Consider the following 17,255-nt stretch of genomic DNA (forward strand, 5'->3'; position numbering starts at 1 on the left):
AGGGGAGGAATGTGCCCAGGTAATGAGTTTGCTTCTCTGGGCAGAAGGGACATACATAGGTCTTGCCTGTAGGGCATGCTGTCTGCACCTCGTGGAGTGGGGTTCGAGTTAGTTCTTGGTCAATGTCCCAAGTTTGTGCTCCCACAAAACAAGAGGGGGGGCATGATGAACACATCTGTGGATTCTGTGTGGAAACAGGGAAAAGCTGCAGGATAGTGGGACAGAGTGAAATGGAACCTGGTGAAAAATAAGACCATGCCAGCATGCTTGGCATGAATTTAGCCTTTTGGTTTTCTTGAGATATTCGAGGTTCTTGTGATCCCTAAAAATGGTGAAGAGGTTGCTGCCCCTCTAGACAATGATACCATTCTTCCAGCAAAAAAATTTACTACAAGGACTTCTTGGTTGCGGATATCATAGTTTCGTTCAGCAGGGTTCAGTTTCTTGAAGACCACAGGATGGAGTTTGGGTTTCTCAAAAAATGCTGAAACAATATAGCCCCGACCCCTGTCTCGGATGCGTCGACCTCCAAAATGAAAGGACACTGCTTTTCTTTGATCCAGGAGGACCTCTTCTGGGCTGATGACACACCAGGAATGATACTTTGAACAACTGAAACTCGCATTTTTCCCCTTTCACAATACTTTTGAATGTAAAGTCAGAGTTTTAACATTTGAGATGCAGCTCATCATGATGGCAACAGAACACACACACACACACACACACACACACACACACACACAGACACAGTAGTAACCAATGGATCCAGGCTCTCAGATGAGCAGATGGTAGACAGATGAAACAAAAGACATGATGAGTGTGCATGTCAGTGGGTATGTGAGAGTATTAATCATAGAGAGATATTAGAGAGAAAAGACAGAATATTCTCTTACCTGCTGAGTATGGCTCTTGTCTCTCCACATAAATAAACTCGTTCCTCTCATATTTGGCTCGGATCCACTGTTCCCGCAGCAGCCTGTGGGGGGTAAGGCATTTCATAGTCTTCTTCTAGCCATCACTCCATCCCAGAAGCAGTTTTGGTCTTTGCATTTTCTTTAATAACCAGGGGCAGAACTTTTATATGATGGGCCCTTATGCAGGCATTACATTTGTGCCCTACTGACATTGCCTTTCCAAGTAAAACATTTGCATGTGCAAAATCCACACCATTAATAATTACGTAAACAGTCTGTAACTTTGTAGCTTTGTTATGGCCAGTAATACCGTCTACATCTGCCCAGCCATGACCCAACATCATAGTAAAGCAGAAAACAAAAATGGGAGCTAAGCAGCAAGTAATTCAAATAAATACTGGCATTTGCACTCACTGCAAAATTCGGCAGTAGCACACTGAGAACACTACCAGGTAAATGCAGGTGCTGTCAATTAATTCCAGCTGAAACTAGCGTGTCTCAAAGAACACATTAATAAACTATTTGGCTACCTAATTTAGTTGTCATACAAAACTGCTATAATACTATTCCTAAACAAGCATTTATAGCATGTTACATTTATAAACAAGCATTTATAGCATGACCTACCAAATGCGAATATATCAAATTGTGGCTGTTACGCATATAATTAGTGCATTAAAAGTACCAAACCATTAGTCTTTGCTAACCTAACAATGACAGTTTAACACTTACCAACCAGAGTTTGGTATCAAGGAGGGAGACAAGGTACCAGAAGGACCATAAGTTGTCATTCATTGTATATAAGACACGCATGCACACACACATGCATGCACACACACTCCTTTTGTTTTGTTTTGGAGATTTTGCACCTCATGAACCCAACGCTACTTTTTGCCTCGGTTGTAGCTGCATTTGTTTAGCGTGCCTAAATTAACCACAGCAGTTTCATAAACGAAACTGTACACAAAAGACACAGTAGGACTGTACAGTGACAGTATTATCAATGAGACAGTATTCTTAAGCGAGGTGAATTCCACCCTGTGCTAATATAGAAAAGACTACAGTTGCAGTGTGTGTGTGTGTGTGTGTGTAGGTGGGTGGGTAGGTGTGTCTATTGTACATTATAGATAGATCACTGATCTCAGGCAGACACTTCACAATTGCCCTTTTGGAGAGGGCAATTTTCCAAGCTGAATTAAATTGACTAAAACTGCCTAACTGCCTGAGTTAAACTGGCTAAAACTAATATTTTTTTTCCAAAAAGGCTAGCACAATGGGCATTATCTGGATGTAAGAATTAATGAGAATAAAGAACTACTTATCACTGCTCAAAGTTACCTTCTTCCTGATGACAGTACTATTGACGACCCTGGCCTCGCCCAGTGAAAAATCTACCATTTCATATCTAAATAGACTTGAATTAAGCATGCTTTGTGAGGAGTTAATTTGTGAACATTACTATTCAGATCTTGGAATTATCTCTGGCCTTAAGAGGTGGTCAGACCGTTACACTGTTTGCACAAGCAAAACCAAAACTGGAGTCTTATTTCTATACAATTTTGACCTACAACATAAGTCCACATTTTTTGCACAATAACGATACACTGCTCATTAATTATAATGAAAAAATTATGAACTACGCTTACTTAAAATTGAGTACAAAACCATAGCAGATGACTGTACAAACATCATGGACACAGATTACAATGATTTAATGACCTTGATTTAGTCTCATGGGCACATTAAACAAAACTGTGCACAAACTTTAGTAAGTACGTAGACAAAACAAACAAATAAAACTTATTGCGGTCTCGTGGCCAATTACGGAGGGCAAAACTTTAGTCATGCAAACTAATGTGATCACCAGGACTAGTACTTTTCTTGACAAGCTTCAACATATTCAATATATTAGGCTACTATTTCTTCTCATCTGTATAACATTGTATTATCATTGTACTGTTACTGTTAGCACCTGAGTAGTGTGACTCTGAGAACTGAGTAGTGAGTACTGTGAATACTGAAAACCTTGCTGGCATAAATACTGATGCATGTTTTGAACTTGTTTGATCATGTTCTCTGGCTCCTATTAGCATCTAACAAACAGACTAGTTTGGTTGGATTATTCCTACAGCACAATTCAGCATGGTAAATGGTTACACAGTCATTACACAAGAAGACAAAAGGCATATAAAGAACACTAGCTCTTTACTCACTGGCAGTCTGTGTGTGTTGGGGAGTAATAGAACGCTGGCACCATCTGTTCATATTTGGCTTTTGCAGAACTGTTGCCGATGGAGGCCATCAACTAAGAGAGACAGACAGTGAGATGCCATGAAGTATAACAGCTTCTATCTTTACATAAAATGTGTGAAAAACAAAAGTTAAAGACAAGAGAATGGAGCAGATATACATTTACAGTTAAATCCATACAAGCCACAGGGTGAGGCAGGGTGCATCAAGCTTTCTCTCTCTCTCTCTCTCATTGTATGTGTGTGTGTTTGTGCGTATGTGTGCGCGTGTTTGCACGTGTGTACAGCACATGTGACATTTTCCACTAAAGGGCTGAATGGATACAGCTGCCACATTCATAAGCACACTTATTCTATTTCACACTAGAAACTTCAGTAACAAATGACACATGAATCTGCAATGGATTTCTAATCTTCAACTGTTCAGTTTTGGTGGATCTATGCTCACTGTAGACACAGATACCTGTACTTGGTTGAAAGGAGTGGAACCTGATGTGGTCTTCTGCTGTAGTATAGACCATCTGCCTCAAAGTTCAGTGTGTTCAGTGCATTCTGAGATGCTTTCTGCTTCCCATGATTGTAAAGAATGGTTTTCTGCAACATTCTGTGTTAACTCCAGAGATTGTTGTGTATGAAAATCCCAGAAGATTTCTGAAAGCAGTTTCTGAAATATTCAAATCATCCCATCTGGCACCAACAACCCTGCCATGGTCAAAGTCATTGAGACATTTTCCCCATTGTGATATTTGGTGTGAACATTAACTGACGCTCTTCACCTCTATCTGCATAATTTTATGCACTGCACTGTTGCCACATCATTGACTCGTGGTTAATTGCATGAATGAGCAGGGGTACAAATGTTCCTAATAAAGTGGTTGGTTAGTGTATAGGCATCTTTCTGAAACAGTATTCATCTGAATGGCTGAATGATTGGAATGTAATGGTCGTTATTTGCAGTAATACCAAACTAATTATTAAGATTGCTGTTCAGCCCTAGAAAACATTTTATCTCTTTGCTTCTTTTAATTGTTAGCTGGTTTAAGTGTCTCCATTTTTATCACAAACTGAAAGAGAAAGGTTCAATACTCATGTCAAGCCATCGCACCTGTACCTTTTATAGTGTTTAGTGTGGTTAGCCAACCATGCAGAAAAAGTGGTGATGTACAGCAGGATAAGGGTCAGAGACAAAAGGGTCAAGTTCATCAGCCTAGACACAAAATGCATGCCTGCACATAACTATATTTTATTTATATATAGTTACTGTATATAACTTTGTCTATATGGAAACTAAAAATGGTGTTTCATTTCATGTTAGTGAGCCAGTTTTTCATTTAGTTTTTTCCTTTTCTGCACCCTTGTGGACACATTCACATTAGGTGCAAATATGAAGGCAGACACCTATGCAACCACCCGAACATTCTGCCATCATGGGTTCAAAAAAACAGCACAAGTATAAACCACAGATAACAGAAGCCAAGTAGGTTAGTTAAAGATCCTGTCAGACTCAATAAAATTCTGTCCTTCTTACGTTGGTGTGTAGACCCTATGGTTGATAACATTTTTAATAGTGTTTTTTTGTTTTTTGTTTTTTAACAGCATTAATCAACTGCAATAAATAATTAATTCTTGTTTTGAAAAATTACTGCCTTCTCAATAAGACATTATTGAACACAACTGTACAAACATTTATAAATAAACAAACAGTAATAATTAAAACAAATAATACAATATGCATCTATTGCATCAAACACACTATTGTCCAAGTCTGTTATAAATATATGCATATTGTTTTGTGAAAGAATTCTGATCTTAAAATGCCTTAATCGTTTCCTCCTTGGACATGAACTTTTTACTACCCCGCAAATACTAGCGCTGGATAACTCAATGCACTAGGTTACTGCACTAGAAAATTCTCTGCTGCCTCACCTTCTAATTAATCATGTTCCTTTAAAGGCTTTGCTGGCATTGGCAGAAGTCGGGGACAAAGCCAAGGCTGCAGCAGAAACAGTGTCAGTGCTATGGAAGGCAGAGTCATGCCTGAATAGTACCACCAAGAAAAAATAACTGCTACTATATTCTACAGCTAGGATTCCCTAATTCCCCTAACTAAAGGCACCCACTTTCCAAAAATCATATCTGCACATGCACTGCCAATTAAAAGTTTGGGGACACCTTGAAATACTTGCAGAGGAAGAAGGCAATGCCAGCCATCCAAGCTTAACTCGTGCCTGGATGGCCCAGTAAATCTCTGAGAAATGCCTAGAAAAACTGTTCGCATGACGAAAGTGAGTGCAGCAGTTGTAACTGCTATAAGTTTTAAATGATGAATGTATATATTAAATGCTTTTTAACTGCTGTTAAATATATTTGAATACTTTATTTACTATCTACATGTATTACATGGAGATAACACAGATAGTTTTTGTGACTGTTAAGTTTTAAATAATCTACTAGATGCCATCGCCATTAACATCAAGCTGTTTGCAAGGGTTGCACAACAGACCTTCCTAAGAGACAACCACAAATGCAGCAACAGAACTGTGTCACAATCACAAATCTAACTGGAATCATGTGTGGTGGTCAGATGAGACCAAAATCAAACTTACTAAAAAATATTAAACAAAGAAATGTAATCACAGGTGAAAGCTATAGACTTATTCAAACAGGATTAGACTTACATGGGTACCTGGGGTAATTCTTTCATTTACAGGTGCTATTCTATGATCTCCAGAAAGGATTTCCATCTGGATTGGCCATGTCTTTATTTTTTCTCCTTCTTCCCCAGAGAAAATAACAGATCAAATTGCCTACTTTTTTGTCCAGCTCTGTGGTGGTTTGATCATTTTAGTCCCATCCTAATAGACACCTCTGTGATTTTGCAGGCATATGTCACCTCTTGCATTGGAAAAAAGTTTTTTGACTGCTGCTACTTGCCATATTTCAGTCACCTAGAGAGTGTATCCATATTAAACACTATCCAAATCGTGAAATCAGAAGAGCGCAATCCTGAAGGCTGATTAAAGGGCTAATACAGTAGCAGCTACAGCTACTTTTAGATTTCAGTTCTTATTTATGTAATGTTTTATTCTGCCAAATAATTAATATATTTGTATATGATATGTAATTAATAATTATAAATAATTAATATATTTGTATATGTTCTCTATTATTAAATCCCTAATACATATAAAACCATGTGTGATGCAAACATCCAGGTCAAGCCTTGCTTGTCCCAGATTTGTGAATAAGTACAATTGAGTTTGTATGGCATGTTACAATAGTTATGGTTAGCTTCAGGCAATGTCTGTGCCATTTATCTAACATTATGGTACTTGATCATTTCACCATTATTTACCAGTCCCTGCAAAAATGTTAAAACTTAAGGCATTGCGCAGCACACTGGGTCCAACTGGTGAGGCTTGCACCACTTCTGGAACAGTTCCCACCTGAAAGCATACAAAACCTGAGTACTAGGGGCTTTAATGCTCAGGATAATTTCTTAGACTGTTACATGGCAGTTGCTTGATTGAGGCCAAACCCACAAGGACAAATAATCTGGGCCATTTGGGGACACTCAACAGTAAGCCAACTCTGCATCAGCAAATATGTCCACCTGTACCTGGCCAGCCCTCAGCCCTGCTGCACCACTTCTTGGTGCATGGAGCACTTTTCTGGATGCATGTGCTGTCTGGACAGCTCATCTGCCGCTCCAGCTTCTCCATCTGCCACTGATTGCACAGGGGAATTGTCCTCAGTAAGGCTAATCATCAGTCACCAAACCTGTGTAATTTTTGTGCCTTCCTGGTGATTTACACTATGTGGCCGAATGTTTGTGGACACCTACCCATTACACTTACATGTGCTTCCAATCCCATTCCTGATTCAGTCTCCTTTTGCAAATATAATAACCTCCACTCTTCTAGGAAAGCTTGCCACTAGATTTTGGAGCATTAATGAGGTCAGGCACTGATGTCAGGTGAGAAGGCCTGCGGTGCAGTCAGCATTCCGATTCATCCCAACAGTGTTCAGTGGGGTTGAGGTCAGGGCTCTGTGCAGGCCACTGGAGTTCTTCCATTCCAACCTTGGCAAACCATGTCTTCATTGACCTCACTTTGTGCACAGGGGCATTGTCATGCTGGATCATGTTTGGGCTAGACCCCTTAGTTCCAGTGAAGGGAAACTGTAAAGCAACAGCAAACAAAGACGTCCTACACAACTTTGTGCTTCCAACTTTGTGGTAACAGTTTGAGGAAGGTCCACATATGGGTCTCATGGTCAGATGTCCACAAATTTTTGGCCATATAGTGTATCTGTCCGTCACTATGTTGTCCAAGCAGTACAGGATGTGCGTCAGCACCAGAGGGCCTGTGTGCCCCCTGCGCCTGTGTTGCACCTCACTGCTCCCAAGCAAGAGAGGCATCTGTGGTAAGAGAGGCATCCGTGATGACCATCCCTCTCCAGTGGAAAACCGTTTCTAGGCAATTCAATTCTACTATTTTTGACTACATTGGGACAGCATACCTCAGAGCATAATGGTTGTCTCATGAAACCTCCAGAAAAGCAATGCAGGCATCCACAGGGGGTGTTGCAGTTCAGCCCAAACCCATCAGTGCCCAACATATAAGCCACGGCTAAAGGAAGCCTGCCATATAACTGTACATGTAATCCTTGCACTGAGGTTTGTAGAACTATGAGATGACAGGCGAGTGAAAGAGTACATTTGCTGCTGCGGGTTGAGGTGCTGTGTCCAAACCTATGTGAGCCACCACCCTTTTAAGGGTCACAGCTGATTTGAAGCCTGTCGGCTGTATCTGTGAGCTGCTGGATGTTGAACTGGGTCCCTTACTGGACACCACAGGAGTCGAGTAGTCTCCCAGATGCAGTGACAGACACCTCATCCTTGTAGGTCTCAGCTGAGTACCACATTTTTGATGGGCGTAAGCCATTATGTGTGGCCTCATCACAAAATCAGCCACTTTAGCAGAGCCATATCTGTGGTACACATCTTCACCCATTTGCAAAGAGTTGTTTTCTCTGTGTGTCGATCAGCTATAAGTCCAAACACTAGCAATTTGCAGCCTGGCCAGGTTGAATGCGAGTAGCGTCAGAATCAAGGTCTAGGCTTTCTAGTTGCTGTCATCACTTTAGCAGGAGGCATCAGAGCTGAGGACTGCATCTGGTAGATGGCTGATACAGAGACAGTGGGGAGTCTGTTGGGATCAGTAGACGTGAGTTTGCAGGGGACAGGCAGTGATAATGTCCAGTTGGATGTCCAGTTGGAGTTAGGATAATAAAGGGAAGCACACACTCTAGCCCTGTTAGCACAGATAGCTCAAACAGCATGGGATGGAGTGAGCCACCCTTAAGATAGCAACAGCAGCCCAGCTATCTCAGACACCACGTAGTGTAAGATAAAAAGCTAAGTTAGCAGTAGCAATTCACTGCCAATGCTCTGACAGAAAAAAGAATGGATACACTCACAGCTGTAGAGGAGGCAGAAGAAATCAGAAGAGAAAAAACAGAGCTTTGGAGTACAGAAACAAAACTATAATACAAGTCACTATAAAGTCACAAGCTGCACAAGATAGCTCAAAACTCTTCGAGCAGTCCCAGCAATGGGACTTGATGGTACAATGTATTGTGTTTTTGTGTGTTTATTGTGTGTGTGTTTTTTTTAAAACACTAGAGAAAGATACCTCCAACTCTGATTTCTCCCAGGGGTCAAGGAAGACAGATTTGACTCTGCTGATCTGAGGAATGCTGCGGTGGATGCCTGAGCAGCTCTGACACATGAAGACACCTAGGGTGAAGGATGCCCACTCTGGACCTACAAGACACAGACAAAGCACCTAAGTGGAATTTTTAATTACAAATAGTCAAAGAAAGAAAGAAAGAAAGAAAGAAAGAAAGAACAAGGAGAGGGAATATGAAAACATTTCAACGCCTCTTCCAGTTAAACCACACAACACAGAGGGGGCCATTAACTGTGACAGCCTGAGAGAGAAGAAGAAAGAGGTCCGGAAGTGGTAAGAGAACTGTAGAGCACAGTAACTGAAACTTGTTTGGTTACAAATTTAGACCAGATGTCCATTAGATAAAAGCTAGAGTTAAAGGTTAGTGCCTTGCCCAACTCCAAAAGCATAGTGAAGAACATCCAGGGCACTCCTAATGCAACACAGTATGTAGTGTCCACACAATGTATATATATATATATATATATATATATATATATATGTATGTATATATATATATATATATATATATATATATATATATATATATATATATATATATATATGTATATATATATAAACTACACTGTATTGAAGTTATTCACAAATCTGCTTGAGTGTACAGGCTGGAATATGTTTTTCATTACATTACAGTTTTTCTAGTGAACGTGTGGTGTCTGTTACACTGACACATTTGGGTTTTACCACAAGTGTCCATTTTTGTTATAGTATTTTATCTATAGCTGACCCTGATACCACTGCACACATACACACACATTTAAAAGGAGGACTTACTGCCCTTTCTCCTTTTTTGGCAGAAGTAAACTTGAATGTTTTTTTTCTCCCAAAACGGGATGTTGCCTTCAAAAATATGCTTTGACATTACATACCCAATGTATGGGGAATAGAGAGTGATTCTTTAAATATATATAGTTAACTGATAGATATTTGTAGTGCCATTTATATGGCAGAAATGGGCTATAACATGGTACAATAATGAGAAAACCATGTAGTTTATAAAATCATTTACTTGAATCAAGAATTCTGTTCCCTGTATTAGTGTGCCATAATGTCCCTGATTGTCCACTATAGGCAAATAAATATAGTATGTTTTTACAATAATGGTTATAGACCGCATGTGCCCAGAAAACTATACACAAGGAAATGGTGAAATATTACTGTAATCATGTTATATCATATTGTGTGTCTCAATAAATAAAACACTGTAATGAGCCAAAGGCATATATACACACCATCCACTTTATTAGGAACACCTGCACATTCATGTAGTTATCTAATCAGCCAATCATGTGGCAGTAAAGAAATGGAAAAAGTCATGCAGATACAGGTCAAGAGCTTCAGGCAATTTTCACATCAAACATCAGAATGAAAAAAGTGTGATCTCTGTGACTTTGATCACACTTTGTTGGTACCAGAGAGGCTGGTTTGAGTATACTGCTGATCTCCTGGGAATTTCACACACAATGGTCCCTAGAGTTTAAAAAGAATGCTGCCAAAAACAGCGACAGTTCTGTGAGTGAAAACACCTTGTTGATAAGAGTGGTTTGAGCTGCCAGGAAGGATATAGAAAATCAAATAATCACTCTTTACAACCACGGTGAGCAGAAAAGCATCTCAGCACACGTAAAACATCAACCTTGAGGTGTATGGGCTACAACAGCAGAAGACCACATTGGGTTCCTCCCCTGTCAGCCAAGAACAGGAATCTGAGCACAGGTTCACTCAAACTGGACAGTTGAAGGCCAGACAAAGACCAGGTGATTTTTTTTTTCTAATCTTCAAATGCTGTTGTAGCCTATCCACCTCAAGGTTTGATGTGTTGTGCAATCTGAGATGCTTTTCTTCTCAACATGGTTGTAAAGAATGCTTATTTGAATTACTGTAGGCTCAAACCAGTCTGGTCATTCTCCTCTGATTGCTCACTCATCAACAAGGTGTTTCAGCCTGCAGACCCTCTGCTCACAGGATGTTTTCTGTTTTTTTTGCACCTCTCTGTGTAAACTCTAGAGATTGTTGTGTGTGAAAATCCCAAGAAATCAGCTTTACCTGAAATACTCAAACGAGTCCATCTGGCACCACCAACCATACCACAGTTAAAGTCATAGAGATCACAATTTCCCCCATTCTGATGTTTGATGCGAACATTAACTGAAGCTCTTGACCTATATCTGCATGATATTTTATGCATTTGGTTGCTACCATAGGATTGGGTGATTGGATAACTGCATCAACAAGCAGGTGTACAGGTGTTCCTGTTAAAGTGACCAATGAGTGCATATTAATTTATACTATATATTGATTGTAGTGTATACAGTGTATACACTATACAGTATACAGTGGATACAAAAAGCCTATACACCCTGTTAAAATTGCAGATTTTTATGTAAAAAAAAGAAGCCAAGATAAATCATGTCAGAGCTTTTTCCACCTTCCTTTTTCTTGCATTCTTCTCATGTCTGTGCTATGGGGTATCGTGGCTATATGAAAACCCTTTCTCAAGAAAAAAAAATACAAAAAAAACCATCTGAGCCTGCTTACATTTACATTTATGGCATTTGGCAGACACCCTCATCCAGAGCGACTTACAATTATCTCATTTATACAACTGAGCAGTTGAGGGTTAAGGGCCTCGCTCAAGGGCCCAGTTTTGGCAGCTTGGTTGTGCTGGGATTTGAACTCTCAACCTTCCGATCAGAAGTCCAACATCTTAACCACCCCAAATCATGTAGCAAAATATGCTATGGCCTGAGGGGACCAAGGTAGAACTGAGTGGTTATTTAAGTTAAGTTACCGTAGCCTTCCTGTCAGCTAGAAGCAGTCTGGCCTTTCCCCTCTAACCGCTCTCATCAACAAGGCATTTCAGCCCGTAGAACAACTGCTCACTGGATTTCTTTCTTTTTTTTTTAAGATTGTTGTGCGTGAAAATCCCAGGAGATCAAACATGGCAAAGCAAGTCACTGAGATCATATTTTTCCCCATTCTGATTTTTGATGTGAACATTAACTGAAGCTCTTGGCCTGTTTCTGCATGATTTTATGCAATGCACATAGAGTATATATCAACACTATAGGATGTATGATCAGCAGTGGCTACAATAATTTGTGCTTTGTTTATTATTATCACAATCAGAAAAAGGATAACAAAGAAAGTATCATTTTGGTATCAGTTTTGACAATTAAATTTGGTATTCGATTGGCTCAACTAGGGCGCATTTAAAAATATTAAAATCCAATAACTCAAACCACTTAAGGATGTCTGAAAAGCATTTAAATCATGTTATACAAGTGTCCATGCATCTGTATTTTCAAGCAATATATGATAAGCAAAACCCCTCCCAAAATATTCAATCGTAACATACATGGTGTATAACTGCCACCATTCAAATAAATTAAAAACTAATTAAAACATCATAAAAACAGAAAACCTATCTGAACAGTTGAGGACCTTGGTCAAGAGCACATTCACAACCTTCCTGTCTTTAACACAGAACTGTAAATGCTGAGCCACCTCTGCCTGACCTTACAAACTTTCAGTGGGTTAAAAACATCAAGATTGAATTTTAAAGTCTTGAAAAGGACAAATCAGATTTTGAAAGGTGCTTATTTTATAATGCCTTTACACATCTAAAATTAACATCATTAAAGGTTACTGTTTGTGGATAAAACAAGAAGTATAAGTTTTTACTGTCCTCACTGAATTTCTGGAGAATATTAAATGCTGAACTTTGAATCATGTCCTGTATCTGCCTCAAATCCCACTGTTCATCCAACCTCACTAATATTTTAAATAGATTCAAATGTTCAACATTTTACTGCAGCAGAAGTGCATCATGACCCATGCAGATTATGATTGCAAAACCAATTAAACACAAAGGTTTACATGGCTTTTATTCTTCTATTTAGTGGATTATTAAAGAAATTAGAAATTAGAATGGATGGAGAGAGGTTTTATTCATATTGGCCTCAATCAGTTTACTCTATTCTGACTGAAGTGTACACAAGAATATCTTTTATTCTGACTGAGATATCAGTCGGATTATTAACTATAGAGCACCGCTAGTGACATCCCTACTTAAAAAAAAGACACCCCTGTTAAAATGGCAGGGTTTTGTGATGTAAAAAAAAATATAAAACCAAGATAAATCAAGGATAACCAAAGATAAATGTCAGAACTTTTTTCTGCCCTCAACGTGAAATTACAATGTATAAAAATTAAGTGAAAAACAATCAGAAACATTTTAGGGAAAAATAGGAAAAATAAAAAACTTACAACAACCTGGTTTCATAAGTGTGCACACCCCTAAACTTATACATTGTTGAAGTACCTTTTGATTTTATTACACCACTCAGTCTTTTTGGATAAGAGTTGACTTGGCAATATTTTCTCACTCTTTCTTGCAAAAACATTCTACATCCATCAGATCGTAAGGGTATCTCCTGTGCATAGCCTGCTTCAGGTCACCCCACAGATTTTTTGTTGGATTCAGGTCTGGGCTCTGGTTAGGCCATTCAAAAACTTTGATCTTCTTTTGGTTAAGCCATTCCTTTGTTGATCTGGATGTATGCTTTGGGTTATTGTCATGCTAAAAGGGGAAATTCCTTTTCATCTTCAGCTTACTAATAGACACCTGAAGATTTTGCACTAAAATCAACTGGTATTTGTAGCTATTTATGATTTCCTACACCTTGATAAAAGCCCCAGTTCTGGCTGAAGAAAAGCAGCCGTAAAGCATGATGCTGCCACCACGATGCTTCACCGTAGATATACTATTCTTTTGGCGATGTGCTTTTTTTTTGCACCAAACATACCTTTTGGAATTATGGATTTATTATAACTTTTGGAATTGATCTCATCAGCCCATGACACATTTTGCCACATAGTTTGGGGTGATTTAGTTGAACTTGGATGATTTTTTGTGGGAAAGGACTTTCGTCTCGCCACCCTACCCCATAGCCCAGACATGTGAAGAATATGAGAGATTGTTGTCACATGCAGAGAGTAATCAGTACTTGTCAGATATTTCTGCAGCTACTTTAATGTTGCCGTAGGTTTCTTGGCAGCCTCCCTGTTAAGTTTTTGTCTTGTCCTTTTATAAATTTTGGAGGGACGTCCTGTTCTTGGTGATGTCATTGTGATGCTCCATCTTCTCCGCTTGTTGATGATGGCCTTCACGGTGTTCCATGGTACTTCTCATGCTGTGACAGATTGTCTGATAAATGTCTGTAATATTGTATTGCAGTCAGTCACTTGTTATTTAATTAAGGCTAGTTTAGAGTTCTGTAGTAGTATTAGTGAGTTGAAATACTGCAAAGAAATGTTAAATATTTCTGGTATTTATTATCATTATTATTAGTAGTAGTAGTAGTAGTAGTATTACATTTTTAATAATCCAACTAATAAATAAATAAATAAATAAAACTTTAAAAACTTTCAGGGAGTACACCAAAGGTGGACCAATGCCTCAGGGGATGCGCACATGCTCTTGTCACCAATAGGACAGAGATGAGTGACGATAGTATTGGGAATCACTGATAGATATATCTCAATGGCTATAAAGTTGGACAATTTAAATGTCTGCTGCAAAATGTAGTGTCTGCAGATTTAAGATTGTGTGTGTGCTCTGCAATGGACTGATCATCATCCCGTGACTTTCCTGTGACGTAGTTCCTGTTTTCGAATCTTTGCCGGGAGTTTCTTGACTGTGTTGACATTTAAACTATACTGTTTCTTTCTTTTTTATCAATATTAATTTTGTGCTATCATTTTCATCTGCTGTATTTTTCACTTTCCTTTCTGCTGTATTTTCATTTTTTTGAAGAATGCTATTGTTTTTTTTTTTGTCAAGACAGCAATCCACACCGGATCCACACCGGATCCACACCGCCTAAAATAATATCAACTAATCTTCGACTAAGGTATGTTAAATAACATGGCAAACATTCAGCTTGTTCAGTGTGTTGAGTGCAGGATGTTTAGTCATTCTTCCTCCATCATTAGTAATAGCTTTATTTGTGCTAAGTATATATTAGTTCTCTGATGGAGAAGATTGCAGCACTAGAGGTGCACATTCAGACTCTAGAGAGGGTTAGCGAGAGTGAGAGCAGTAGAGTTTCTGTAGGAGAAAGTCTGGCTGCCTTAGGCGGAGTTAGCAATCCCCCAACTCCAGCATTAAGTGAAGTGAAGTGACGTATGGCCAAGTATGGTGACCCATACTCGGAATTTGCACTCTGCATTTAACCCATCCAAGTGCACACACACAGTAGTGAACACACACACACCGTGAACACACACCCAGGGCAGTGGGCAGCCTTTTTTGCTGCGGTGCCCGGGGAGCAGTTGGGGGTTCGGTGCCTTGCTCAAGGGTCTCACCTCAGTCATGGTATTGACTCACAGCCCTCACAGCGGGGTGAATGGGTGACGAATAGGCGGCATAATCGCAAAGCCAAGGCTAACGCTAAGGCTCACCCACAGAAGCACCACTCCTCTCCGCTTCACGTGTCTAACAGGTTTGCTCTCCTCAGTGAGAAACCTGAAAGAGCTCTGGTTATTGGAGACTCTCTCTTAAGGCACATGAAATTAGCTAGGCCTTTAGGGGCACCAGCAGTATTAGTTAGGTGTACCAGGGCGCCGGACATAGCAGGTAATCTTAGGGTCTTCGGCAAGGACAGGTTCACAAAGAGAGTTATTCATGTAGGAGACAATGATATACGCCTTCGTCAGTCAGAGGTTACTAAGAGTAACATTGTAGAGGTGAGTAAACTAGCGAAGGCGATGTCTGATGCTGTAGTATGCTCTGGCCCCATCCCAGTGCTGCTATCATTTCTTGCAGCATAGTGCACAGACTCAGAACAGGCCTAGTTAATTGGTGACAATCCAGAGCGAAAGCCAGGGAGCAGACAAGCAGGCTAAACCGACCGTCTGCTAGCTGCACCAATTCGTCACTCAGGTTCCAACATATTGAAACTGTGTCTGTTCCCCGAGCTAAATGAAAATGTAGAAATATGCAGAAAGTTTATTTAAGTAACTTAATTAACATAAAATTAAATCACAACAAATGCACAGCCAGGACCTTTGATCTGAAGCTAGGACTGTTAAATATTAGATGTCTTACGTCTAAAGCGCTTATTGTTAATGAAACTATTACTGATCAGGAGTTTAATGTACTGTGTTTAACAGAAACGTTGATTAAACCAAATGAGTATGTATCATTAAATGAAGCTAGTCCGCCCGGATACAGTTATATACATCAGCCCCGTCTAACTGGCAGAGGAGGAGGTGACGCAGTTATTTATAATGATAATCTAGGCCTCACACATAAACCTAGTTATAAATTCAACACATTTGAAGTTCTTTATACCAACATAACATACATAGCCACAAAAAAGTCTACCCAGACGATTCCGCTAATTATTATTTACAGACACCCAGGGCCATATTCTGAATTCCTTTGTGAATTTGTGGATTTCATCTCTAACCTGGTTGTTTCTTTAGACAAAGCATTAATTGTTGGAGACTTTAATATTCATTTTGATAACCCAGAAGACCCTCTGAGAACAGCATTGTGCTGTAATAGGACCCACTCATAGTGGTGGTCACACTCTTGATTTAACACTAACATTCGCATTAAATATAGAAAATATAGTCACATTTCCACAGTCTGAAGCTATCTCAGATCATTACCTGATCTCATTTAAAATGTGTTCTAATCATAATACATGCACCTTGCCTCTCTACCGTGTCAAACGTACATTCACGTCAGCAACCGCACAGAGTTTTATCAGTAATCTCCATAATCTCCATACAATTATGATTGGATCACTGTCTGATCCCGAAGAACTTGAAGCAACTGAATGCTTAGAATCAACATTCTGCTACATGCTAGATAAGGTAACTCCACTTAAAATAATTAGAGAGAAAAAGCTAGCACCCTGGTATAATGATCACACACGCACCTTAAAACAGACCACTCAAAAATTAGAACATAGATGGCGTCAAACTAAATTTCAAACAGCATGGAAGGAGAGCCTTCTGAGCTATAGAAAAGCTCGTAGCGCTGCTAGATCTATGTATGTCTCCACCATAATTGAAGATAACAAAAATACTACTACTGACCTATAAAGCACTCTTGCGCCACAGTACCTGAGGGAACATTTGGTCTTTCATGATCCACCATGCTTATGTTGATCAAAAGGTGTAGGCTACTTGTTGGCACCTCGAATAGTGAAGGCTACAGCAGGGGTTAGAGCTTTCTCTTACAAAGCCCCTCAGTTGTGGAACAGCCTTCCAATTAGTGTTCGGGGCTCAGACACAGTCTCAGTGTTTAAGTCTAGGCTGAAAAC

General features: G+C 39.5%; 1 protein-coding gene across 1 annotated transcript in view; it reads right to left on the reverse strand.

Moving 5' to 3' along the window:
* LOC113528411 (arf-GAP with dual PH domain-containing protein 1) overlaps positions 1–17,255 on the reverse strand; it is a 39,575-nt gene that overhangs the window by 13,942 nt on the left and 8,378 nt on the right. Inside the window, exons 2-4 of the mRNA XM_026916944.3 lie at positions 8,860–8,990; positions 3,128–3,219; positions 894–976 (exon numbers count right to left, since the gene is read on the reverse strand). Coding sequence (XP_026772745.2) covers positions 894–976; positions 3,128–3,219; positions 8,860–8,990 — 306 coding nt within the window. The remainder of the gene's footprint in view (positions 1–893; positions 977–3,127; positions 3,220–8,859; positions 8,991–17,255) is intronic.

Source organism: Pangasianodon hypophthalmus, chromosome 13, assembly GCF_027358585.1.
Source record: "Pangasianodon hypophthalmus isolate fPanHyp1 chromosome 13, fPanHyp1.pri, whole genome shotgun sequence".
NCBI lineage: Eukaryota > Metazoa > Chordata > Actinopteri > Siluriformes > Pangasiidae > Pangasianodon > Pangasianodon hypophthalmus.